The sequence below is a fragment of the Heteronotia binoei genome, chromosome 4 (genome assembly GCF_032191835.1).
Source record: "Heteronotia binoei isolate CCM8104 ecotype False Entrance Well chromosome 4, APGP_CSIRO_Hbin_v1, whole genome shotgun sequence".
NCBI lineage: Eukaryota > Metazoa > Chordata > Lepidosauria > Squamata > Gekkonidae > Heteronotia > Heteronotia binoei.
The window spans coordinates 151236779-151262371 of NC_083226.1; the positions used below are offsets into that span (position 1 = coordinate 151236779).

At 43.6% G+C, this 25593-nt stretch overlaps 1 protein-coding gene across 2 annotated transcripts in view; it reads left to right on the forward strand.

The window, feature by feature from the left end:
• Positions 1–2329: 2329 nt before the first annotated feature.
• The window catches only part of HCN1 (hyperpolarization activated cyclic nucleotide gated potassium channel 1), a 280618-nt gene continuing 257354 nt past the window's right edge, over positions 2330–25593 (forward strand). For both annotated transcript variants that reach the window (XM_060236018.1, XM_060236019.1), the window contains exon 1: positions 2330–2781. In XM_060236018.1, the coding sequence (XP_060092001.1) occupies positions 2369–2781 (413 nt within the window). In that variant the 5' untranslated portion in view covers positions 2330–2368. The remainder of the gene's footprint in view (positions 2782–25593) is intronic.

Sequence of the window (25593 nt, forward strand, 5' to 3'; positions counted from 1 at the left end):
GAATTTGATTAAATCCATATAAATTACAACAACATATGTAACTTTAAAAAAAATCTTCCCTTTCTTCCAAGGAGTTCATTATGGCAGACATGTTTCCCCTTTCCCCCCCCCATTTTGTCTCATGACAGCCCTGTGAGGTAGGTTAGGTCAGGGGAAAGTGCAGGGCTACTGGAGAAGGGGGACAAAAGTCTGGGGATCCTGATCATCTTATGGAGTCCAGCAAGTCATATAATGAGTTTCCATATAATGTTAGAAGGGCTATGGTTCACTGGAAAAGCCTCTGCTTTCCTTGCAGAAGGTCCCAGGTTCAATCCCTGATATCTCCAGTTAAAAGGACCAAGCAGGAGGTGATATATGAAAGACCTCTACCTGAGATCCTGGAAAGCCACTGTCCATCTGAGTAGAAAAGCCTGGCCTTGACAGACCAATGGTCTGATTCAGTATAACGCAGGTTCATGTATGATCAAGGTTTAGTTTGAGGCTGGGTGGTAGGAGAGAAAGAATCTTTGGGTACCCATGGATACTCATGTGATGGCAACCCTGGGAGCATGACTGGCCCAAAGTCACCCAGTGAACTGCCTGGCAAAATGAGGATTTCAACTTTTGTCTCTCAAGTCCTAGCCTCATGTTCTGATCACTACGACACACAGATCTCTGCATTCAGTGCCTGGCGGCTGGATGCATGAACGCATTGTGTCTGGGACAGTGTGATGTGCAAGTATGGGATTTCCCCTGTGATGGCTCGGCCATATATGCTGCCCCTTGACACCATGTACAGACATGTTTGCTGGTAATTTCTCACCCTTGTCCCTGCAGCAGAAGCGACTCCTGTGCTGCTAAAGAGAAGTAGTGTAGGGTAGTGTCTTACTGTAATGCTTTAAAAAGGTGAAGGAAAGACCACACAAAATGACCAGGGAGTTAGAGCAGCTGCCCTATGAAGACTGGTCCGAACGCTTAGGGATGTTTGACCTAGAAAAAAGGTGAGACATAACAGAGTTTTATTAAAATGATACAGGGCATGGAGAGAGTGGAAAGACAGAAACACTTACCCCTCTCCCATAATGCTAGAACCCAGGGTCATCCACTGGAGTTGAAGGGTGGGGAATCAGGACAACAAGGAACCACAGTCAGACCTCGGATTCAGCAGGAGCTCATAGGAGCACAGCTCCTGAACCTTTCTGAGGGTTCCCCCTCCTTCTCCCCACCTTGTCCATTGAATAGTAGGTGCAGCTGCATAACAATCCCTGGATGAGCTCCACCACCTGTTTTTCTACAAAGCGACCCCTGACCACAGTTAATTTGTGGAACTTGCTGCTACAGAATGTGGTCATGGCTGCCAAACTTGGATGGGTGGGGAATTGAAGGGTGGGGAAGGGTGAGGAATTCAGGACAGACAAAAAGGAAGCATTTCTTCACCACAGTTAATTTGTGGAACTTGCTGCCACAGAATACAGCCATGGCTGCCAAACTTGGATTTGGCTTTGAAAGGGCAATGGAGAAATTCATGGAGCACTGTGGGCTATCCATGGCCACTCCTAATCCTGATGGATACCCGCCCTCTCCAGCACCAGAGGTTGCAGTCTCTTCTTGAAAGAGTGCCAGGCAGGATGATGCTGTTGCAGCCTTCCTGTCTGTGGGCTTCCTCGAGGGAGCTGCTTGACCCCTGGGTGTGTGAACAGGAAGGAGCCCTCAGGGTTGGATCGCGCAAGGCTCGCCCCCATCTGTTCTCACCCCAGTCAGTCTCTTTCAATCACAGCCTAAACCTTCCTCGCAGGGGGATTATTGAGAAGACATCCCGGCGGAAGGGAGAAGCGTTTAGGCCGCCTTGAGCTCTGCTTGGAGGAAGTGCGGGGGGAGGAGGAGGAGAGAGCAAAAATGCCCTCCAAGGAAAGCAAACGCACCACCGGGGCTGCAGGCTCCGACACAGAGCCGGGCGTGACGAAGCTGAGGCGAGGCTGCTAAAGCGGCGCCCCAGTATGTGCCTTTGCACGCCAAGGAAACGCCGGGTCAGGCGGCGGCGGCGGAAAGCTCCTCCCTCGGCCTCGCCTTCGCTCAAGGGCTCCGACCGGGAGCTCAATGTCAAGGCAAAGGGAAGCGGGCCAGGCGCGCGGTGCGCGCGGCTGGGGCGGCCGCCGGCAGAGGGCGCTGGCGTGCGCTGCGCGTCTGCGAAAGGGCGCCCGCCGGCTTTCCCCCTTCTCCCCCCCCCTCCCGTCGCTCCCCGAGAGCCAGTGTCGGCTGGTCTGGCGCTGCCAGGCGCGGCGGCAGAGGGGCTGAGGAGGAGCTGCTGAAGGGCGGCCGCTTGCCTGGCTGGCTGGCTGGCTTTCCCGCCGGGCAGGCTGGAGCGCTCGCCTCCTCTCCGGGCAGCGGCATGGAGGGGAGCAAGCCCAGCTCCTCGCCCGGCAGCCGGGACGAGAGCAGCCCCAGCACCAACGCCTGCTGCCAGGCGAAAGCGGCGGACAAGGCGCTGGGCAGCCCCAGCGGCGGCGGCAGCGGCAGCGGCAGCCTCAAGGAGCATGGCAACTCGGTGTGCTTCAAAGTGGACGGCAGCGGCGCTGGGGGAGGCGGCGGCGGCGGCGGCGAGGAGCCCATGGTGGGCTTCGACGACCCCGACGGCGCCCGGCGGCAGTACGGCTTCATGCAGCGGCAGTTCACCTCCATGCTGCAGCCCGGGGTCAACAAATTCTCCCTCCGCATGTTCGGCAGCCAGAAGGCGGTGGAGAAGGAGCAGGAAAGGGTTAAAACTGCAGGCTTCTGGATCATCCACCCCTACAGCGACTTTAGGTGAGGGGCGCCTGGGCTGCACGGAAGGGGTGGGCGTGAAGGCGGGGGGGGGCAGCCTGGAGCCGTCGCTCGCCCTCCCTTGCTGCTCTTTGCGGTGCTCGGCGCTGTCCAGAACGTTGGCTTGGGGGCGGGGGGAGGCTGTTTCCATGTGACCCAGTTAGGGGCACCTTGGAAGGGAGGAAGGCATCAAACGGGTGTCTCCCCAGCCCAGGCTCGACAATCCGCTGTAAGGCTGTATGAAAAGCACGCAAGAGTTCTGGGAAATGCACCCTGGAGAAATGGATTTCCCACTTTCGCTCCTAAACCTCGCCTGAGCTAGATGCCCGTGACAAATGGGAAAGACACAACCTGTCTTTGCTCAGAGTTCCAGACTGCCTGATTTTCATTGCTATCTTGGACACGCACAGAATTTTTACCTTTCTGTTTTCCCCTTTGCATGTACAGATATCAGTTTTCCCCTTTTTAGAAGGTGAGTTTTCACTCTGTTCCACTTGTTGGGATGTGGAGTATCCCCTCCCTCTTATCTAGAGAGTGAGAGCCTTCCTGGAGAGCAAGTGCATTACTCTTTCTGGCTCCACCCTGACATGCACATCAATTCATTTGGTTTGCTGTGGATCCCCCTGGGGCAGATAGGGAATGGTTCGGCTCTGTAGTGCAGGCTTGAGCATCATCATCCAGCTCCACTTGAGGTGAGTGTCCTCACACACCCCCAGCTCCACTGTGGAGCACAATGCACACCACCAGGTACCAGCCTGACTTTACTTTCCCCAGGAAAGTACATTTGCAGCCTTTGGGCTTGTCCAGGCAACAGTCACTGACCTTCATGGTGGAAATGGAGAATAGTGTTTTTTTTGCGCTTGAAGAGGATACTTGAATCTGTTTTGTCTGATGAAAGATGGGGAGAGGGCAGCTGTAACTCCAAGCCCTATACGTTTTCATGGATGCTCCTTATATTCCATTAGTAGAGGCATTGTGCAAATATAACTGGTGTGAAATGTGATTTTAGAAGAATTCTTTTCCACCTTGTCCCCAAAGTTAGGGTTTAAATTTGCTTCTGCGTTCTGTGAAAAGAAGAACTGGCAGTTTTGCACTTTCAGGCAAACGGCATGAAAACTGCGAGACTGAGGTCTAGCATTTGCATTCAGATCCAGAAACAGCTGAAATTGATATGTTCTTTGGCTTCTAATTCAAAATCATGCCGTGGTCATAGTTGCCATCAAACCGGCCTAGAGTTGGCAGAGGGGACACCTGTGCTCAGTTTTCAGAAAGAGCCTTTTTTGCATGGGCTGCTCTGTACAGAAACAGTGCCGCTGACCTTGGATAAAGCTCTGGCTGATGGCTCCTTGTGGCTGGGAGCAATTATGATTGTGCCCAGTGGCCTTCCCTGGTGTCCATGCATCGATCAGGATGCCCTTTGTAGTGTTGTGTGCAACTAAAACCAAGATGTGCTAACCAGATTGTGCAGCTGGAGCCTATGCAGCGGGGTCTACATGCGCAGGCCACTGTGCAGATGCTGTGTCCAATATCCAGAGACCAGGCATGCTGAGAGGGGCAGCATCAACCCAGCATTAGAGAGCCAGTTTGGTGTAGTGGTTAAGTGTGCAGACTCTTATCTGGGAGAACCAGGTTTGATTCCCCACTCCTCCACTTGCACCTGCTAGAATGGCCTTGGGTCAGCCATAGCTCTTGTAGGAGTTGTCCTTGAAAGGGCAGCTGCTGTAAGAGCTCTCTCAGCCCCACCTACCTCACAGGGTGTCTGTTATGTGTGTGTGTGGGGGGGAGGTAAAAGAGATTGTGACCACTCTGAGATTCAGAGTATAGAGTGGGATATAAATCCAATATCTTTGATATCTTCAGTTATTTGGTTCATCTCCTGCATACATTGATAGGGCCATTTTTAGAGGGTTTTAATTTTTTCTTTAATTAGAACTTTTATTTTTGTCCCATGCTTGAAGAAGAAGATGGCAGACTTGAAAACCTGAAAGAAGTGCATGCAGAAACAGAACCATAGTTTCAGAGGGGTGTGTCAGGGAAGTCATGACAATTAAAGCTAGTTTCTCTCCAGTATGCTGTTTCGTTGCTGGAAAACTGAAAACACATCTGTATGTGAGATTGGGCCTTTTGGTTAAATGGTGTACCCTCAGTCTGAGATGTGTGCGAAAGCTTTTCCCTGTCTGGCAGCGAACACACATTTTTAGCTTTTCCCAGATACTTTTGAAAAGGGCAGACTATTCACTTGATACAAAAAAAACGGACGGGGTGTGTGGGGGAGGCAGGATTACATGGATTGAGGACAAATGGGATTTTGCTTAATGATTTTTACACAGAATGGGGTTTATCCTTATTAATTTACCTGGTGCTTGAAAGTCATCCAGAGAGCAGTATCTCCTTGAGCTGTGCTGTTGAGGGCAGGAGGGGAAAGGGTGGGAAGAAACAGCAATACAGGTAGAATTTATATACAGACCCTAACTAGGAGCTATCCAGGGTATTGAATACATAGTGTTTCTGGAAATCCCAGCTTTAACCTTGGGATCCATGTCCTTGTCATTTCCAGTGTATACTTAATGTCTGTTCCTATAGATTCTGTCAAAAAAAGAACATTCCCAACCCTAAATGTCTGCAAAATGTTTTCTGTCTCTTAAACGGGTGGCAGAGGATGCCAAAAGTGAGAGACTTTATTAAGAATCAATGACCTTCTGAGATGAACCATTAATTGTGACTGTCTCCATATTCATGAGGATTCCCAGGTAGTTAAAAAAAAAATCAGTTTCTTCTCTGGTTTAGGGTTGGAAAGACTGCAGAGTGGGATTGGGGGTAGAGGGAAATCTGTCCAAATCTGGATAAGACTAGTAATTATAAAGAAATTATTAGCACAGGTCATGTTCTTCTATTGGGTCACTTTATTCAAATGTGTCTGGAAACCATGAACATATTTTAACCTTTTATATAATACTGGCTAATGATGTTACATTTCACAAAAGGTTAGGATGGATTTTTATGCAAACTCTATATGCCTTCCAAGAGCAAGTTAAAATAATTGCAGGGATGTGTTTTGATTGGTCTGGTTTGAAATTCATCCATTTAATTCTTTTGCAATAAATCTTGAGTTTGTTTATGGGTCCCGTTAACTCACAAGAAATATATTTCTGTGGGTTGGGAAATAATTAAAATTAGACTTCAAGTACAGTTAGAAATATTGTTGAGTTTTATCGCTTGGTAATAATTCTTCAGCTATCTTTAACTTTTAGCAATCTGTATAGAATAATGATAATGCACTAGATCAACAAGAGTGTGTATTAATCAGTAATTTCCAGTCCTTTCATTGTATATACAAATTATATCCACATGTTCAACACATGAAAAGAAGTAGTAAATCCTTTTTTGAAGAGGGGCTGGAACAAATGCTTGTATAACACAGTCTATCTAGAAACCCGCCCTAGCGCTTGCTATCCTACTGAAAATGTGCTTATTGACATCCAAGAAAAGATAATGTGGATGATGCCATGTGGATAACTCATAGTTTGTTTGTTTTTTTTAAAAAAAACTTGAGTATAAAAACTTAACATTTTAAAACTTGGCCCTTGCCTGCATAGCCCAGGCAGATCTCAGAAGCTAATCAGGGTTGCCCCTGGCTACTACGGTATTTGGATGGGATTCCCCCAAGGCAAATGGAGGCAGGCAATGGCAAACTACCTCTCTGTGTCTCTTGCCTTAAAAACCCTACTGGGTTGCCATAGGTCTGCTGTACTTTGACAGCACTTTCCGCAACCACATAACAGTGTCTTTTGTGGACTGTCAAACTACACGTGTCCTGCTGCCGATTGGGAATGGCATGTATATATTTAAATGGCAGAGTATCCCTGGAATAAACATGGGATCAGTGGCATTTTCTTCAGCAGCACATCCTTGTCTGTTGTGGAGGAATCCCCTTGTTTAAATGTGTGCCCATATGTGCCTTGGCCAGTTTTCTGTGTACCAAAATTCAAAAGCTAAATGGTGAACCAGTTCTCTTTGTACAATCTTTCTGATGTTTGGGACAAGAAAAATTACTGTTCATTCCCTTTTTGTGGATGAGCTGCTCTGTGGCTACCCAAGAACCAACAGATGAAACAATTGACTAGTTATATCTTAACTATGTCCAGATTTGTGTTTGCTGTGTACCACCCTTCGTAGGGTCTACAGCTGTGCAGAGTCCACGCAGTGAAACCATTATGTTTACCAGTGATCCCCCAAATAGTCATACTGGATAGCAACCTTAGCCCGTATCCTAGATACTATGAGCTTCTCTGGAGAGCCACTTGTATTTGTGAATGTGGTATAAATAGAACCTCTTCTCTCTGTCGTTTCATTGGTTCTTCATGGAGAAGAATCAGCATGCAGGCAGGAACTGTTATTTAAATGAAAAGCTTTGCTATTTGTATCACTAAAGTTACTTTCGTATGTAGCTGTAGGATCAGCATTTATGATTATTATATGCTGCACAACCAGGATAGATGCTGCCCTTAGGAATAAATGAATTTTAATAGAAACAAAATGACGCATTCTGAAGTAGGAACTTAAGACCTGATGGCCAGTTTGAGTTCCATCAACTTATTTTTCTGTCTGTCCACTGGTAGCTTTCCTGACAGCTCAGTTTTTGGTCCTCAAGCCCTCTGTTTCTCCAGAAAGTATCAAGCAGGGTTGGGGAGGTTTCAAGGATTGGAACATGGGCTTAATAGGGTTTCTTGAAAGAGCCTGGTAGATCGCTTGGAAGAGAGCAAGCTAGTGCTTGGCTATGAAATGTCAAAATTTAATGTACAAGAGGGACTTGGCACTTCTGTTGTTTAAAGTGACACATTGTTATAGTTCATATTCACAGCATAGATCCCTGACCAGAAAAAAGGTTTCTAACCTGATACGTACTGTTGTTGCCTGAACTCACACCAAGTGAACATTAGCAAAGACCAGAACATGATTTTAGGATCTCTTTGGACATTAACTAAAGGTGTAGAAAGGAAGATATATGGATTGCTCATGCATCTTCTTTCCATGTTTCCTGCTAATGTCTGAAGAGGCAGCTTGCACAGAATCTTAGTGTGAAGACTCCTAGTGAGCTGAATGTGCTTTTAGGACATGAATGGGGAAGACACATGAGTTGCACTTTGCCTGTTATGTGGAAGCACAGAAAGGGGAAGCCGTCAGTGATTCTGTGATAACTGGGTTGTTTTGTAGCAATGTGTTCTATTTAATATTTGGAGTAGTTATTTTAGAGAGCCAGTTTGGTGTAGTGGTTAAGTGTGTGGACTCTTATCTGGGAGAACCGGGTTTGATTCCCCACTCCTCCACTTGCACCTGCTGGCATGGCCTTGGGTCAGCCAGAGCTCTGGCAGAGGTTGTCCTTGAAAGGGCAGCTGCTGTGAGAGCCCTCTCCAGCCCCACCCACCTCACAGGGTGTCTGTTGTGAGGGAGGGAGATAAAGGAGATTGTGAGCCGCTCTGAGACTCTTCGGAGTGGAGGGCGGGATATAAATCCAATATCTTCTTCTTCTTCTTCTTCTTCTAGTGAGTTCTGAAAGCTAATAATAATATAATAATAATAATAAATTTATTCTTATATCCCGCCCTCCCCCGCCACAGCGGGCTCAGGGCGGCTCACATGACCTGGTTTACACCATGATTACACTAAAATCCAATCATTACAATAAAAGACAATCAAATAGTTAAATACATTCAATTAAATTAAATAAACAATTAAAATATTTAACAGCTACAAATTAAAGTGCCACAGTTCAGTATATGTATAAGATGGCTAAGTGTCATTTCTGGGTCCCATCTTAAACGCGAGTTGACAGAGGGTGGTTTTGCAAGCCCTGCGAAACTGATTTAGGTCTCGCAGGGCTTGCACCTCCACTGGTAATTGATTCCACCATTGGAGAGCCATTGTGGAGAAGGCCTGCTCCCTTGTTATCTTCAGTCTGGCCTCCCTTGGTCCAGGGACTCGTAGTAGGTTTTGGGAACTAGATCTCAGTGCTCTCTGGGGAACATATGGAGAGAGGCGGTCCTTAAGGTAGGCAGGTCCTCAGCCATATAGGGCTTTAAAGGTAATAACCAGCACCTTGTAATGAACTCGGTATGTAAAGAACATAAGAGAAGCTATGTTAGATCAGGCCAATGGCCCATCCAGTCCAACATTCTGGTCGTTTTCGCACTCACCTCCAGCCGGCGCGACCCCCCTCTTCACCGCGCAGGATCTGCGCGGATTTCGCACTAAATGCCGCGGAGCAGCCTTTTGCGCCGGAAACTCCCGTCGCAAAAGCCGCTCAAACGTAAATCGCCAAAAAGCAGTTTGCCGTTTGCGCGGCTTTTGCGATGGGAGTTTCCGGCGCAAAAGGCTGCTCCGCGGCATTTAGTGCGAAATCCGCGCAGATCCTGCGCGGTGAAGAGGGGGGTCGCGCCGGCTGGAGGTGAGTGCGAAAACGACCTCTGTGTCACACAGTGGCCAAAAATTTTTATATTTATATATATATATATATATATATATATATATATATATATATATATATACACACACACACACACACACACAGACACATACTGTGGCTAATAGCCACTGATGGACCTCTGCTCCATATTTTTATCTAAACCCCTCTTGAAGGTGGCTATGCTTGTGGCTGCCACCACCTCCTGTGGCAGTGAATTCCACATGTTAATCACCCTTTGGGTGAAGAAGTACTTCCTTTTATCCGTTTTAACCTGTCTGCTCAGCAATTTCATCGAATGCCCACGAGTTCTTGTATTGTGAGAAAGAGAGAAAAGTACTTCTTTCTCTACTTTCTCCATCCCATGCATTATCTTGTAAACCTCTATCATGTCACCCCGCAGTCGACGTTTCTCCAAGCTAAAGAGTCCCAAGCGTTTCAACCTTTCTTCATAGGGAAAGTGTTCCAGCCCTTTAATCATTCTAGTTGGCCTTTTCTGGACTTTCTCCAATGCTATAATATCCTTTTTGAGGTGCGGCAACCAGAACTGCACACAGTACTTAATGGTACTTTGTAACTCTTATTTTGATATTCAGCTCCTTAGGGTATTTGTCCTGGAAGCTCCATGGCAAACAATGTAACAATTTATTCAGCTGCAGTCTGGACACAATCTCCAGAAAATTAGGCATGCTTAGACAGTAAATGTATCAATAGGACATAAGCATGCAAAGTATGCTCTTGATTTCCAGCCACTGATGCTACTCTCCTAAACAAAGTTACAACCTTCTGTTGAAGGCATTTACTTCTGAGTTTACAGGATTAGGATTGCTGGGTAGATATTACCTAGTTTTTGCTTGAACTTTCCCTTTTGTTTTCTCGAACGCATTCAAGCAAAGTAGTTGCTTTTAAAACTTAGAATATAATTAAGAGTTAGCTCTAATGTCCTTTGGTTTAGGTAAACTGGCATCCTGATTGTATAAGGTAACACAGAAGAACTACATGAGGAATACTTGCCAAACATCAACATTTTGGAAGAAATTGTAATAATGAATATTTTCCAGTAATTTAGCATTTGTCTTATTGGAAATGGGAAGACTGATGCCATAAGCACATTATGTAAACATATGCTCCATTTATTGCTGCATAGCTATTATTGTGTCTTTCATTCCATACTCTGCCTTCAAAGTTCTCAAATTTCTGTGGTTTCCCCAGATGGTCTCCCATCCAGGCACTGCTCAGGGCTCGATCCCCTCCAGCAGCTGAACTGTGTCACGTGCCTTGGAGTATTTTGCATGAATTTGCTTATTCAATGAAGTCTGACTGGTATGAGCAGAAGAACTGTAAAAGCAATGCTTGATGGACTCACCCTTGAAGCAGTTCCTACAAACAATTTCTGAAGTTAATTATCTGAGAGTAAACACAAAAGGCACAAAAATGGAGCAGTGCTGAAGGGTAAAGTAGGAAAGGATCTTGCCATGAAAAAAGGGAAGTGTTAGAATAATCCCTCCTACAAAATTCCAAGTGAAGGTGCTGCATACACAGCTGAGGCCAGCACGCAAGTACTAACCCATAGTCTGCTGTGGCATCACAATGTTAGAACACACACAAATATGTGGATGTATTAAGCTGAAATCTTCAAGTAGCCACATGTTGGCTATCTAACCATTTAGGGTGACTCATCTGGCATTGGCCAGAACCCAGGCCTTTTCCATCATGGCCCCTGTTATGTGGAATGGGCTCCCTGAAGAGGGGAGGAGAACCTGCTCCCTGAAGAGGAGAGAAGAATGGGCTCCCTGAAGAGGGGAGGAGAATTTTTTGGGCAAGGCTTTTGGTGGAGTTTAAGTGGCAGGCATCTTTTGAGGGGCGGGTGGGAGGGAGAGATTTGGGGTCTGTTGTTTTATTTTGATTTAATTGGAAATGTGGTGGGGGTTTTTTGTCAGCAGCCTTGAACCTTGAGGAAAGGCAGGGTAAAACTGTTTTAATAAATAATACGTTGTTCTCTGTTGCCGTTTCAGAGAGACCAAGCCCTGTCTGGCAGCCTCTCCTACCAAAGCAGTTATAGCAGAAGGATGAAAGAGCAGACTTCCATAAAGCATGCCTCAGAGTTGGGGTGGGATGGATTTAAATCCTTTTTTCAAGCCATTCTCCTTTTGCCTGCCTCAGAGCATGAATCAGCTGAGTCTTTAATCAGTATCTTTCACCAGAAAGAGAGGTAGGATTCAGGACTGAGGGGCCATGCGGGCCTGCTGGATTTTACCTCATCAGCTCACATCCTGCTGTGTGCTTCATGGATAATCCCAGATATAAATTGTAAGGGCACAGGGATAGCCCTGAGATGGTGGCCCAAGTTCCTGCTTTTTACCGCAGTACTCAAAATTTCTGACCTCAGGTTGGAGCATTTGAATCACCAATACAAAGTGAGATGAGGAAGGGGAAAGGAAGAGAGTTTTTGTGTGTTTGTGCCTGTAACATTTAGTATAAAGTAAAATGCAACATATTTGATGATCAGGAAACTAATTACATGCTAAGTCACTTCTTATCTTCTCAACTGCCAATGTTCTGTGACCTAAATTCTAACCTTTTAAAGAGAAAAAAAAATGTTAGTGAAAATGACACAGGTTACGTCATTCCATTCCCACTTCAAGATTTCCTTCTTTCTAGGAGGTGTGAGAAGGGAGGTATTCCATTTGGCCCACCTCCTGGGGTCACCATTTTTGGGGTGGTACTCACCCCCTCCACAAAATTTCAAAGATGCCCAGAGGTTCAAAATGGTTGGGCAAATGGTTAGACCTCTGCTATATATGCTAAAATATGACACTGGTGCTGCTCTGCCTTTTATAATGGCCACAGTAGATTGTCTCTATATAAGAAATTTGATGGGCACAAATTAGACATTAAAAACAGAAACACTCAGAAGCTGTTGAGGGAAAAATTTAAGCCACCTGTGACAACGAAGTATAAAGGTTATAGCACTTCAGCAGGAGAGGTTCAGAGGGAGAAAAAAGCTGCTGAGTTGGAACCCTTTTGCAGCCTTGATACTGTCAGACTTGACCTCAGTAGAGAAAGGAAGTGGTTAGCTCATTTTAGCAGCTGTAAGCAGCCATACTGATTTGTAGGGAAAATCCTCCCCTACGTAAATCCATCAAGCTTTATGTTGCCCAGTCAAAAATGCAAATAATTGCTTCTTCAAGTGGCATCACGATAAAATTTATATTCCTATTTTTAAATGCTTTCAATGGCGCTTTGAAAAGCCCATTAGGTAATACTGCTGTTTTATGACAGTCTGGGTCCTTTTCCTTGTGGTTTGATTTGTATCAGTGTTGATTTGCCTGTGTTGCTGAGGTGTTTTTATACTCACAGTGTGTTGTTCTGAGGGAACAAAACTTTGCAAGTATTACATAAGCTGCTCCATAAAGAGATCCGGTTCTCTTCCCTGCTTTCCTGAGATCACCTCAAGGAACATTGTGGCATCTTAACTAACTAATATATTATTACCACATAAGCTTTCGAGAGCCAGAACCCACGTCCCAGATGCATGAAATGGTCAGCTAAGTACAGAAGGAAGGAAGAAAGAGGGGAGGGGAAAAAAAAACCCTTTCCAAAGTGAGGCAGAAAGGCCAGGCAGAACATGTAATTCCTCTGGGCATTAAGGTATAATTAGCAAACTATTATGTAAGCAGCATGATAAATCTTTGTCTTGAACGCTTCCCGTTATTTCTTTGCAGTCCAAGTGTGACACTGTTTCTGGGAGATCTTTCTCAAAAAGGCAGCACTGCCCTTGTCGGTGAGGCAGGGATCCTGCTTTTCAGCTGAAATAGGTCTTGTGATAGGCTGTGTTGTCTCGGAGATGTTGTAGACCTGTCCACAGTCACCAGTAACTATTCAGTCCAAATTGCATATTCAAAGGATATCAGCACATAGATTCCTGAAGTTGCCTTTACTGTGTCAGGCCAGTGCTGCATATTTTAACTGGCAGCAGCTCTCCAAGGTCACAGGCAGAGTCTTTTCTGAACACTGCAGTCAGAGATGCTTTGAGCTGGTGATGCTGAGGGCTGAACCTGGAAGATGTAAAATATATTGTATTACTAAGCTGCAGCCCTCTTAGTTACTAGATCTATGGTTCAGTGAAAATTATTTGCTTCCTTTTCTTAGTTATTGTCTTGCTATGCTTATGCATACAAGTTGCTTGTAGAAGTTCCATTAGTATCAGTGCCAGCCATCTTAGGTGATTAAGAGCCACGGCCCTGCTTCTGTGAATCAGATCATACCACACAGGTCTGCAGTGGATGTAGAAAACTGTAATTCTGTTTAAGATTGCACAGTTTGACTTATTTTTTTCTTGTACAGCCCCCTTTCCCCATACCATACGGTACATCAGGGTCAAATAGTTACAGAAAAAGACAGTTGCACTGGGCAAGTGCAGTTAGGTGTAGGGGTTAAGTGGATGGACTCTTATCTGGGAGAACCAGGTTTGATTCCTCACTCCTCCACATGCAACTAATAGAGTTATCTTGGGTCAATCATAACTCTGTCAGAGCTGCTCTCTCAAGAGCAGTTTCTGCCAGAGCTCTCTCAGTCCCACCTACCTCACAGGCAATGTTCCCTCTAAGCTGCAGAGTCTTGTGAGCAAAAATTCTACTTTGGGAGCTACTGATATTAAAGTTGTGAGCTACTGGCATTGAAGTTGTGAGCTACTGCATAAATTATTGTGCTCTGGGGTCATCTTTCCTGAGATGGAGGCTAAAAATCTGTGAGCTAGCTCGCACTAAGAGGGAACACTACTCACAGGGTGTTTGTTGTGGGGAGGGGAAGGGAAGAAGATTGTAAGCTGCTCTGAGACTCCTTCAGGTAGTGAAGAGTGGAGTATAAATCTTCTCTTTATGTAAACCTTAACTAACTCTTTGGATTCTGGCTGGAGACACTGGGTTAGATCCAGCCAGCTTTTTCACTAAACATGCTCAGTTTCCCTCTTTATTACATTCCCCATCCCCCACCCCAGTCTTTGCTTATGCAAATCCCATGATTCCCAGCATGGCTTTTTATGGTTCTACATTTTTCACCAGCAGAAGAACTGGTTGATTCTGACCCACTGTCATAAATGACAGGAACTTCCTTATGCTCACATATACATTCATAATAGCTTTACTCCTGCTGGCTTTGAACCAGTGAACTGTGCGTGGAAAGGAAAATATGCTTAGCAGTAGTTCTACTTGCACAACCATTAGTGCAAACATTGAAACAATGCATAATGCTTATCTGTGTTCTTAATGCAATAATGTGTATGTGGAGCAAACAAATAGGCAGCAAATGGTATATGTGCTTTTATTTGATTTGTTTGATTTGTTTTTATTTGATTTGTTTGATTCGTTACTGTGTGTCTTGAGCATGCGTGTCTTCACATTCACTCGGTGCAAGCAGCCAGCAAGGAATAATTTTATCATTCTGATTGCTTAAGGATTGTAGTGCATATGGAAATCTTCTGTGGGATCCAGCCATAATGCATTTTTTAGCATGTAGCTGTGTCAGTTTTGACATATACCATCGGCAAACAAATTTGATTTTACTTTCCAAAATAGCATTTTGTTCAATTTTGTACTACTTTTACTGTACATAAAACTACAAAGGTTAGAAAGCCAAAAAGAACAAACAAACAAAGCCCACAGCCTTTTAGATATCATGGCTGCTTTGCAGTTAGAGCATTTGCTATATGCTCTTTTTTTTGCTGTCAAGTCACAGCTAACTTATGGCAACCCTGTGGTCCCCCCCCCACTTAAATATATTTTTTGCATTTTGTACATCTGCATGCATGCTTGAAAGTCATGGCAATTTCTGGTGACCCCTCCTGGAGCATAGAGGATGTTCAGAGAGGTAGCTTAATACAGCCTGCCTCTGCCTCCTGGTATTCTGAGGATATCTCCCATCCAGGTACTTGCCAGGGTCATTCCTGCTTAGTTTCCAAGATCTGACATGATCGGCCATGCGTTGGCTATCCAGGCAAGGGCACAACCTTGTGGGTTTTTCAAGGCACGAGACATTCAGAAGTGGTTTGCTGTTGCTGCTGCCTGCCTCCCTGTCATAGCTTTGGTCTCCCATCTAAATACCGTCCAGGGCCAACACTGCTTAGCTTCTAAGATCTGATGAGACCAAGCTAGCCTGGGCTTCCAGATCAAGGTTACATGCTCATTTTAACATTGAAAAAGTCCTCCTCTGATTTTTCAAGGACAGAAAGAGATGCATCTTCAGTTAACTGACTGGTTGATTGATATTGTGCTATGAAAAGTGGCCATGGTGTTAGAAACTAGTCTGAGACCTGAGAGGAGGGGTTGTGGTTCAGCGGTAGAACATTCTGTGGCATACGGAAGGTCTCTGATTCAGTCTCCAGCATCTTCAGTTAAAAAGGATGAGACAGTTGGTGAATGGAAGACCTCTACCCTAAGATTCTGGAGAACCTCTGCCCATCTAAGCAATGGACTGATTCAGTGATGGACCAATGAGCGGATTCAGTGTAGTGCAGCAGTAGAAAGCAGCTTTATGTGTTCACCTTCAGTCAATTTACAACTGCATAAATCCCACTGATTTGAGTAGAATATATGCAGGAATGATTGGATGAATGAATGCAGCTGAAGTAGCTAACGTTATTAAAGGTACCTATCTTTGTTCAATGTGTACAATTACTTTCACTTCTAAATCCCCAGGTAGGATCACTATCTCCAGGATTCTTTTACTCTGTAAAGCATAAGAGTTAAGTCTTTCCTACTAATGGGAGAAAATTTAAATTCCCAAACTGAATGGCTCTTTTTTTTTAAGTGCCATAGTCCACAGAACCACAGCAGGAATGAAATGTTGCATTCATGCTTTGTATAGTTTGACACAAGGATGCGTAACTGATGCAGTGCACAGCTGGATTTAGTTTTTTGAGAACACAGCTGGCTTTCAAAAAGTTGGTATGGCAGATTTACCTGTCATATCCTGTGTTGTTTTTTGCATGCAAATTCCATTTTCTGGAATGAAGCAATGGTCTGCATACGGAAATGAAGGGATATAAGGTCTGTGTTAGCAATGGCAACAGCTATATTTTCATGCTTCTCTTATTCTTATGCATACGCACACACACGTGTGTGTGTGTGTGTGAGGTGCTTGAACTCACTTCTTCATTATTCTCCAAACTGTCTAAAAAAAAGGAGGAATATACTGTGTGTAAACTTGCGAGGAACATGTGGAGGAAAATGGAGATACATGAGAAAGTTCTTGGCTGGGGCTTCCATCCAACTTTACAGTGGAGGTTTGCAAAAACAAACTCCAAACAAACTGATATATATAAAAAATCCCTCACTCATTCTCCAAAAATTGTCTCCAGCCATAGTTACTCTAAAAAGCTAAGCATGTTTATCTTCAATGCAAGTTCCACATAACACCAAGAGGTATGTATACTTAATGTGTGTGTGTGTGTGTGAGAGAGAGAGAGAGAGACTATTAAATGTACAGATAAATCCATCATGGTGCTTGTGGGATCTGACTAAATTGTATGACATGTGCCATGTGTATGGGGTGACTGTGGGGAGAGAGAATCAACACAGGAGCAAGAAAATTACAAAACAGTCACTTTAGCAGCATCATTTTAAAAACATAGTCTACTTTTCCATATAGCTCAAGGTAACTTAGAATACAAATTATTTAAAACCATATAATGATATAATCAATCAAAAACTGATTACTACTGGATCCAATTACTGCTCGGTGGATTTGTAACTGGTTGAGAAATAGCACCCAAAGAGTGCTTGTGAATGGTTCCTTATCCTCTTGGAGGGAAGTGACAAGAAGCCTCAAGGATCTGTGCTGGGTCCTGTGTTGTTCAACATCTTTATAAATGACTTGGATTAAGGAATAGCGAGGATGCTCATTAAATTTGCAGATGATGGGGTAACAAATGATTTGCAGATGATTAGGAGTGGTAGCAAATACAGTAGAAGACAGAAATGAGATAAAGGATAATCCTGACAGGTTGGAAAACTGGATTAAAACTAACAACACGAATTCCAACAGAGATGAATGTAAAGCTCTCCCATTTAGATAAGGAAAAAAAAAATCAAATTCTCTCTCTCTCTCTCTCTCTCAGATGGGAGCCCTTCTCCACTCTCAAACAGGTTTTCCCGCCAAAAAATTAGTTCCCAGCTGCAACTGAGCAGGCGCAAGTCTATCTGTCCCACCCTGTTACAAAGATCTAATTTGTCTTTTTGTCCAGTTCAGGAACTTGATGAGATAAGTAGGAGGCCTCTTGTTTGTCCCTTTCAAATGGCACTTGAGATGGTATAAGCTCGGATAAGGTTTCCTGCCAACACTATTCCCAAGTCCACCTCGAGGGTACAGTATTCTAGCCACCGTAGTTCAAAATACAATGGGACAAACTACCTACGGATGCTTTGGATTCTCTGTCTTCCTAAGATAGCTTTAGTAATAGGTAGAGGAGTCATTGCAGTGGAGAGCCACCCATGGTGTAGTGGTTAAGAATGTTGAAAGACCATTATTCAAATCTCCACTGTGCTGTGGGAGCTTGCTGGGTGAGTTGCACACTTTCAGACTAACCTACCTCACAAGGTTGTTGTGAGGAGAAAATGGAGGTCAGGAGATCAAATAAGCCAATTTGGGTCCCCACTAGAGAGATGTGAGGTGTCAGTGAGGTAAATACATAAATTGTTTCAAATCTATAAGCAAATGTTCCTCTTTTCATTCATTCATAGTTTTGTCAGTTGGTAAGGTTCTTTTTCTTCTTGGTTTTGTACTTTTGCATGTACTATATATTTTTATAGTTGTATCTCTAGTGTACATAATTTATGCACATAATGTCTAATTATGATCTATTGATGCAGAGGTGTACTTAAAGAAAAAATAGCATGGAAAAAAGGAATCAGATTTAATTCACATGTGTGAGAAGCAAAATAAGAATTTTGGGGGAGGGGGTCAAAAAGGAAATTTGAAAAAGTTCACGCTGATATAAGATATTGAATTGTATGAGGAGTGCATTTTCCTGTGTTTTATACAGCTGTATACTGTTTTAACACAGGAACCCATTTTTGGTATTGTTTGCTCATATCTGTATGGCCACCAGGATGCCTCTACTAACAGCAGGTTCCCAGTACAGTGTGAGTTGCTGGAACAGTAATCTTTTTTTTTTATGAGTGAACAGGAAACTTTCAAAGAGCCAGCCTGGGAGATGCTTCCAGGAAAGGCAAATGAGAAAGCTTGCATAGAGCTTGTGCATGCAGTGAGATAGCACATCTTTTCTCAAACAGTGAGACACACTGGGTGTGTTCATACACACCAAACAATGTGATTTGCAACTGGATTTTTACTGTGTAAGAATAGCAAAATCCACTTGCAAACAGTTGCCGTGTAAAAGCTCTTGCTGATACTGCTAGCATAATGGTATTACAAGGAGGTATAGATCAGGTTTCAGATGACAGGAAGTATGGGGTTTAAAATTTTTGTTATGAGCAAATTAAAGTCTTGCAAAAATGTATGTTTTTAAAGCAACAGACAATGAGATATAAATTATCCAATCAATGCTTTTTCTTCCATGTTCTCAGTTATTACAGTACCTCAGAATTTTACCTCTTTAACTGTCTAAAAGTTGCAAGAGAAATTTTTGACTTACTTGGTTGGGGAGGGGAACCCTAAATTTATTTAAAACATTTATCAGCTGTCTTTCTACCTTGTGGAACTTAAGGCAGCTTATAGTGTTGATAAAACAAATTCTAAAAAATACTATCTTTTTTGCCATCAAGTCACAGTTGACTTATGGTGACTTTGTGGGATTTTCAAGGCAACCGATGTTCAGAGGTGGTTTGCCATTGCATCATGACCCTGGTTACCTGGCATTCCTGGTTCCCTAGTATTTATTGGTGGTCTGTCTTCCAAATACTGATCATGGCCAGCCTTGCTTAGCTTCCATGATTTGATGGGATCAGGCTAGCATGGACTATCCAGGTTAGGTAGGGTTGCCAGGTCCAAGAAATATCTGGGGACTTTGGGGGTGGAGCCTGGAGACATTGGGGTGGAACCAGGAGCAAGGTTGTTACAAGCATAATTGAACTCCAAAGGGAGTTCTGGCCATCACATTTAAAGGGACCACACACCTTTTAAATGCCTTCCCTGCATTGGAAATCATGCAGGATAGGGGCACCTTCTTTGGGGGTGCACAGAATTGGACCCCCTGGTCCAATCTTTTTGAAACTTGGGGGGTGTTTTAAAGAGCGGCATCTCAAAAAACAGCCTTCCCTGAGCCCCGATCAATTCTCCATTATACCCTAAGGGAATCGGTCTTCATAGGGAATAATAGAATGCCCAGCAGATATTTCTCTCCTTCCTCCCACTTTCTGATGATCCTGAAGTGGGGGGACGTCCTGCCCCCAACTGGGGATTGGCAATACTTAAAAAAGGTAAAGGTAGTCCCCTGTGCAAGCACCAGTTGTTTCCAACTCTGGGGTGATGTCGCATCACAACACTTTCACAGCAGACTTTTTTACAGGGTAGTTTGCCATTGCCTTCCCCAGTCATCTACACTCCTAAAGTCAGGCTTAAAAATAAAAATAAATGCATAAATGACCACAATTTCAAATTACAATTTAAGACTGCTAATAAATAAAAAGCAGTCAAATGCAGTCCTAAATACAACTGTCTTCAGCTGCTTCCAAAAGTTTGATAGTGAGGGGTCCCTGACATTCCTCCATGGGGAGGTTGTCCTATAAATGTAGAAAAGTAAAATAGTTTGTTAATTGTCTAAAGCCTTTCAGTTATTTAAATTTTTGGCTCAACTTTCTCCTGAGACAGGATTTCAGTTTTCAAATTCACAATGTATTCAGCACTAATTAATTAGAGGGGTTCCTCTAAACGTAGGAAATTAAGTTAATGACAACATCAGTTCAGAGTGTCATTGGTGTTTCTTCAAAGTCATTGTATATAGATTTCAAAATGTACATGTTTAGAAAAAATCTGCTAAAAAGGGATTAACAAATGCTGTTTTGTCTGCAGAGGTCAGAAAACTGTTGGCCTTCAATAAATACAAATAACGTTTTTAAAAGGCAAAAACCAATTCATGGTACAAGCCCTGTTCACAGCAAGAGCAATTGTGATTGAATAGAGAGTAGGGAGGAAGCAGAATACTCTGGGCAATCGTGCCTACAATTGACTCGGCCAGTGGTCTGCCATGCTGACTTCTGCAGCCCATATTCTTTTGTCCACCTATATCAATCAGCTGTACATCATGGGGTGTGGCAGGGCTACCAAACCTGATGGTTGGCTCTAGTTTGGTCAGCCCTGCATGTTTAAAATAAGGGGGTTGGAGGCAAGCTGAGCATTTGGAGCAGTCTGCCAGCAACACCCCCACCCCATGCTTCCATATTTTAATTCTTGTGTCAGTGCTCATTCTTGCTATGTCTGCAGGGGGCTGCTTGGTAACAGAAGCAGAATGTCTGCTGGGCACTCCATTATTCCCTATGGAGACCAATTCCCATAGGGTAAAATAGAGAATTGATCTGCAGGTATCTGCAGTTCTAGGGGAGCTGCTTTTTGAGTTAGAGGCTCCAAAATTGCAGTGTAGCATCTGGTGCCTCTCCCCAAAACACCCTCCAAGTTTCAAAAAGATTGGACCAGGGGGTCTAATTCTATGAGCCCCCAAAGAAGGTGCCCCTATGTTTAATTATTTCCAATGGAGGGAAGACATTTAAAAGGTGTGTGGTCCCTTTAAATGTGATGGCCAGAACTCCCTTTGGAGTTCAGTTATGCTTATCACAACCTTGCTCTTGGCTCCACTCCCAATGTCTCCTGGCTCCACCCTAAAGTCCCCAGATATTTCTTGAATTGGACTTGGCAACCCTACTGACACCCAATATAAACCCATCACCCAGCCTCCCTGCTGGGGGAGGAGAAATCATGGAGTGGCAAGCCCTGGGAATGAAGATGGGTACAAGCTGCTGTATAGTTCCCTTGCCATCAGCAGTGAAAGTCAGCCAGTGGCCCTCAACAGGGCATACCACTGAATTGCTCTACCCCTAAGGAAGTCCCCGAACTGGGGGAGGCAGGCACACAGGGACAGCCACCCTACCCCGCACCCCAATGAATCTGTGGCAGTGCCAAAACCACTCAACCAAGCTATGATGAAAATGCAGTAAACTGAAAGCAAAGTAGACAAAATGCAACCCAAGCAATGGAGAGAAGGAGAGAACAACAGGGCACATGGTCTCAACTGTAGTCCTGGTATAATGGGGAAAGGAAACTCAGAGTAGAAATTCTGAGCAGCAGGTCTTCTTGGAGCTCCACCCCTTCCTGGCCAGCCACAAATGAACTGATTGGGTGGATCAGGCTGCTGCAGGAACCACAACCCCAGGCCCTCTGTACCTAGCTTAGGGTCAGGGCAATGGCCTTCCTCTGCCGGCTTTCAACCTTGGCCCATAAACACAACCCCAGGTAAGTTTGGGACCATTGATTACTGAGAGTATAACAAGCAAAACAAAAAAGTCTTCATCTGATGGGGGGAGACGCCTATAGAGGGAGACAGTTGAAATAGCAGCATCATGCATTGATTGTAAGGGTTTCCATTTGCAAAACAGATAAACGATGCAATCCTATACAGTTACTCCAGACTGTGTCCACTGAATTCTGTGGGCTTAGACTAGAGTAACTCTGTATAGGATTGCATCATCAAGCTATCTTGTCATGTTAATTTCTGTGTTTTGAGTGGATTTTTGTATTATCTTTTTAAAAAAAATTAAAAAATCAAGTTTAGCCTACTCTTTCTCCTACTGTACTCTATTACAACTGTGGTAGACTTTTTTTTTAAATTAACATTCTGTTTTGCTACAGAACAAAGTTTGAGTCCATTGGCACCATTAAGATCAACAAAGTTTAATTCTTGGTATAAGTTTTCCTGAGTATGAGTACTTCTTCAGATACACACAAAAGCTTATACCTAGAATTAAACTTTGTTGGTATTAAAAGTGCCATTGGACCCAAACAGTGTTCTATTGTACCTGAATCTGTTTTCCTACAGTGATTTTTTTTCCCATTTAACCATCCGACTATAGAGCATCATCATTTGGAATATGAAATGGAGTCTAAGTGTAGCAATTTTCATCTCCAAACACAATAAGAAGCTTTCTCTCTTTTCTCAGTCTACTTCTTTAAAAGATTTCTTATAACTAAATGCCCCCCCTCCAAACAACTGAAGTTTTTTATGAACAAAACATGACTAAGGGCTTTGTAAGGTTATAAATTACTTTGACCAAAGTTTCCTCGACTGATTATTTTAAGAGCAGCTTATCAGTTCTTTCAGCTCTGGGCAACTTACTTGGAGGTGAACACTTTCTCTTGTCACCCTTAACCTGTGCTTTTTGTATCTGAAGCAAAGAAACAGCTGTGGCAGAGCTGTACAAAGTCATTAAGGAACTAGGTACCATTAAAGCTCTTGAGGACCAGATGCAGAAATCTTGTCTGAGGTTTCAGAGAGTGTAGACAAAAGAAAATGCATCATCAAAATATGAGTTGTGTTGGTGGTGCTGCCTGCTTTGAAGTAATTCCCTTTATTTTCCTTCTGACTGGGGTGTGTGAGCGTGTGTGTCTTTGTGGAAGATATGCAGTAGTATGCATGAGATATTGTGTCATATATGTTCACAGTAGTTTTGTGGGTGTTTTCTGCTAAAATCCAAAAATTACCCTACAAAGTAAATATCCCTAAAATCCAGTGCTTTTCTCATAGAGGGTTGATTCCAAAATAAATGTAATTTTGTGTTCTGTTCATAAACAACTTTGAGGTTTTTTTAGAATATGACTTCTATATATAAATATACAATAAAATGACATCATTAATATTATGAAAGGGCTTATTGCAGAAAACTGATATTTCTACAATTCAAAACATCTCAGTTGCACATTTATAAAATCCAGGGTACATTTTTTTTGTAAAAAAGGTCCAGCAGGAACTCATTTACATATTAGGCCTGATTCACACGGCTTTTTTTGTGGAAAAAGCCCAGCAGGGCATATTAGACCACACCCCTGAAACCCCGACTGTGTTCCTGCTCAAAAAAAGCCCTGATAAAATCATTTGATTCTAAGAAAAGCACTGAAGCAATTATACCAGTATCATTTTTCCTCAAAGTGGGCTGATATGTTGATACTTAAATCTGAAGATTTAAGCAATAGACAACCAAGACACATCTTTCTAGAAAAATATGAAATTTTAAGAAAACAAAAATAAAAATTGGAGCATTAACCACCCCAATAATAGAAGCAGCAACTGTAGCTTTAAAGAAAAACAAATGGAGGAACAATCTCCCCTGAATGCCTCACTATGGTTTTGTGTGCAATGTAATTATCTGCTAACAGAAGTTCTCCACCAGCCTGCACCCCAGGAAGATTATCACCCTCCTTGCATCACTGTGGGTGAATCAGTTTTGAAGACAGTCCAGCAGTTCAGCTACCTGGGGTGCATCATCTCCTCAGACGCCAAGATCGACAAGGAGATTGACAATAGACTGGCAAAGGCAAACCGTGCATTTGGCCAACTGCATAAAAGAGTGTGGAGCAACAAGCATCTGAAAAAAGGCACAAAGATCAATGTTTACAAAGCAGTTGTGATGACAGCCCTCATCTACGGCTCCGAATTGTGGGTATTATACCGTCATCATCTGCGACTCCTTGAGTGCTTTCATCAGCGCTGCCTTCGCACCATCCTCAACATCCACTGGAGTGACTTTGTGACCAACACTGAAGTCCTCAAGCGGGTGGAGGTTACAAGCATCGAGGCATTGCTGTTGAAGACGCAGCTGCGCTGGGCAGGGCATATGTCCAGGATGAAAAACCACCGCCTTCCCAAGATTGCCCTGTATGGCGAATTTTCCACCAGCCATCGAAATAGAGGGGCACCAAAGAAGAGGTTCAAGGACTCCTTGAAGAAATGCCTTGGTACCTGTTGCATTAACCATCACCAGTGGTCTGACCTAGCCTCAGATCGCAAAGCATGGAGGCACACCATCCACCAGGCTGTCTCTTCCTTTGAGATCGCACGCATAGCTGGTCTTGAGGACAAAAGGAGTTTGAGGAAGAATCGTTCTGCTGCAGCACCAACCCCAAACCAGACTTTTCCCTGCAGCCACTGTGGCCGGACCTGCCTGTCCCGCATTGGTCTTGTCAGCCACCAGCGAGCCTGCAGCAGACGTGGACTACTGCACCTTTCTTAAATCTTCGTTCACGAAGTCAAGCCGAGAGAGAGAGAGAGAGAGAGAGGGAGAATTATCTGCTAAGGAATATAAAACTCAAAACATTTAGCATTTACCATGGAACTAGAAGACTTCATTAGCAAACTTTAGAATGATTTGATTAGTGTATTATTGGCAAATTAATATTTCTTACGGAAAGGTTTAGATTCTGCTGCTCTTTTAATATATGAAACAGATTAGCAATCTAGTTTGTAGACAGCTAAGGTTTTTCTTTGCTTTGATTTGACTCTTATGCAGATCTCAGGACCTGTGTGTTTCTTTATTTTTATGCATTTTTAACCATGTCCTTGGAATATGCTATCGTTCTGTGGCAGGGAAATAGGAGGAAATTTTTGAATTTAGCAAGATCATCCTGTGTTAGACACAAATGAGATTTCCTGGTTTTTCACTAAAAGTTTATTTCCTGTTAATCAAATATACTTTTTAGTATATTTCAGCCATTATATCAGAGAGAATGCTAGAATTCAAGCCTTCCTCCTCATGTTTTCACATGGAACAATATCTTACATGTTCTTCTGCATTGTATTGAGGTAGAATAGTTCCTGGATGGCGGATATATAGGGTTGCCAGCTCTGATTTGGGAAATATGAAGAAGAGTTGGGTTTTATACCCCATTTTTCTCTACTGGAGCCTCACAGCAGCTTATAATTGCCTTTCCTTCCTTTCAGCACAGAAGTAACCTTATAAGGCAGGTGGGGTTGGGAGAGTTCTGAGAGAACTGTGACTGACCAAGGTCACCCAGCTGTTGCATATGGAGGAGTGGAGAATCAAACCTGGTTCTCCCGATTAGAGTCCACCACTCTAACCATTCTGTCTCTCACCTGAAGTGAAGGTGGAACCTAAGGAAGGAGGGCTTGGAGAAGCAGAAGAACTAAAATGGAGTATTGCCATAGAGTTCATCTTTCAAAATAGCTGTTTTCTCTAGGGAAATTCTTGCTGTCACCTGGAGATCAGTTATAATTCCAAGAGATCTCTGGCCACCACCTAAAGAATGGCAACCCTAAAGATATAGTGTAAAAAAAATGTAAGGCCCTCAACCATTCTGTAACATCAGGAATATATCCTTTAAGGGTGCAATAGCTC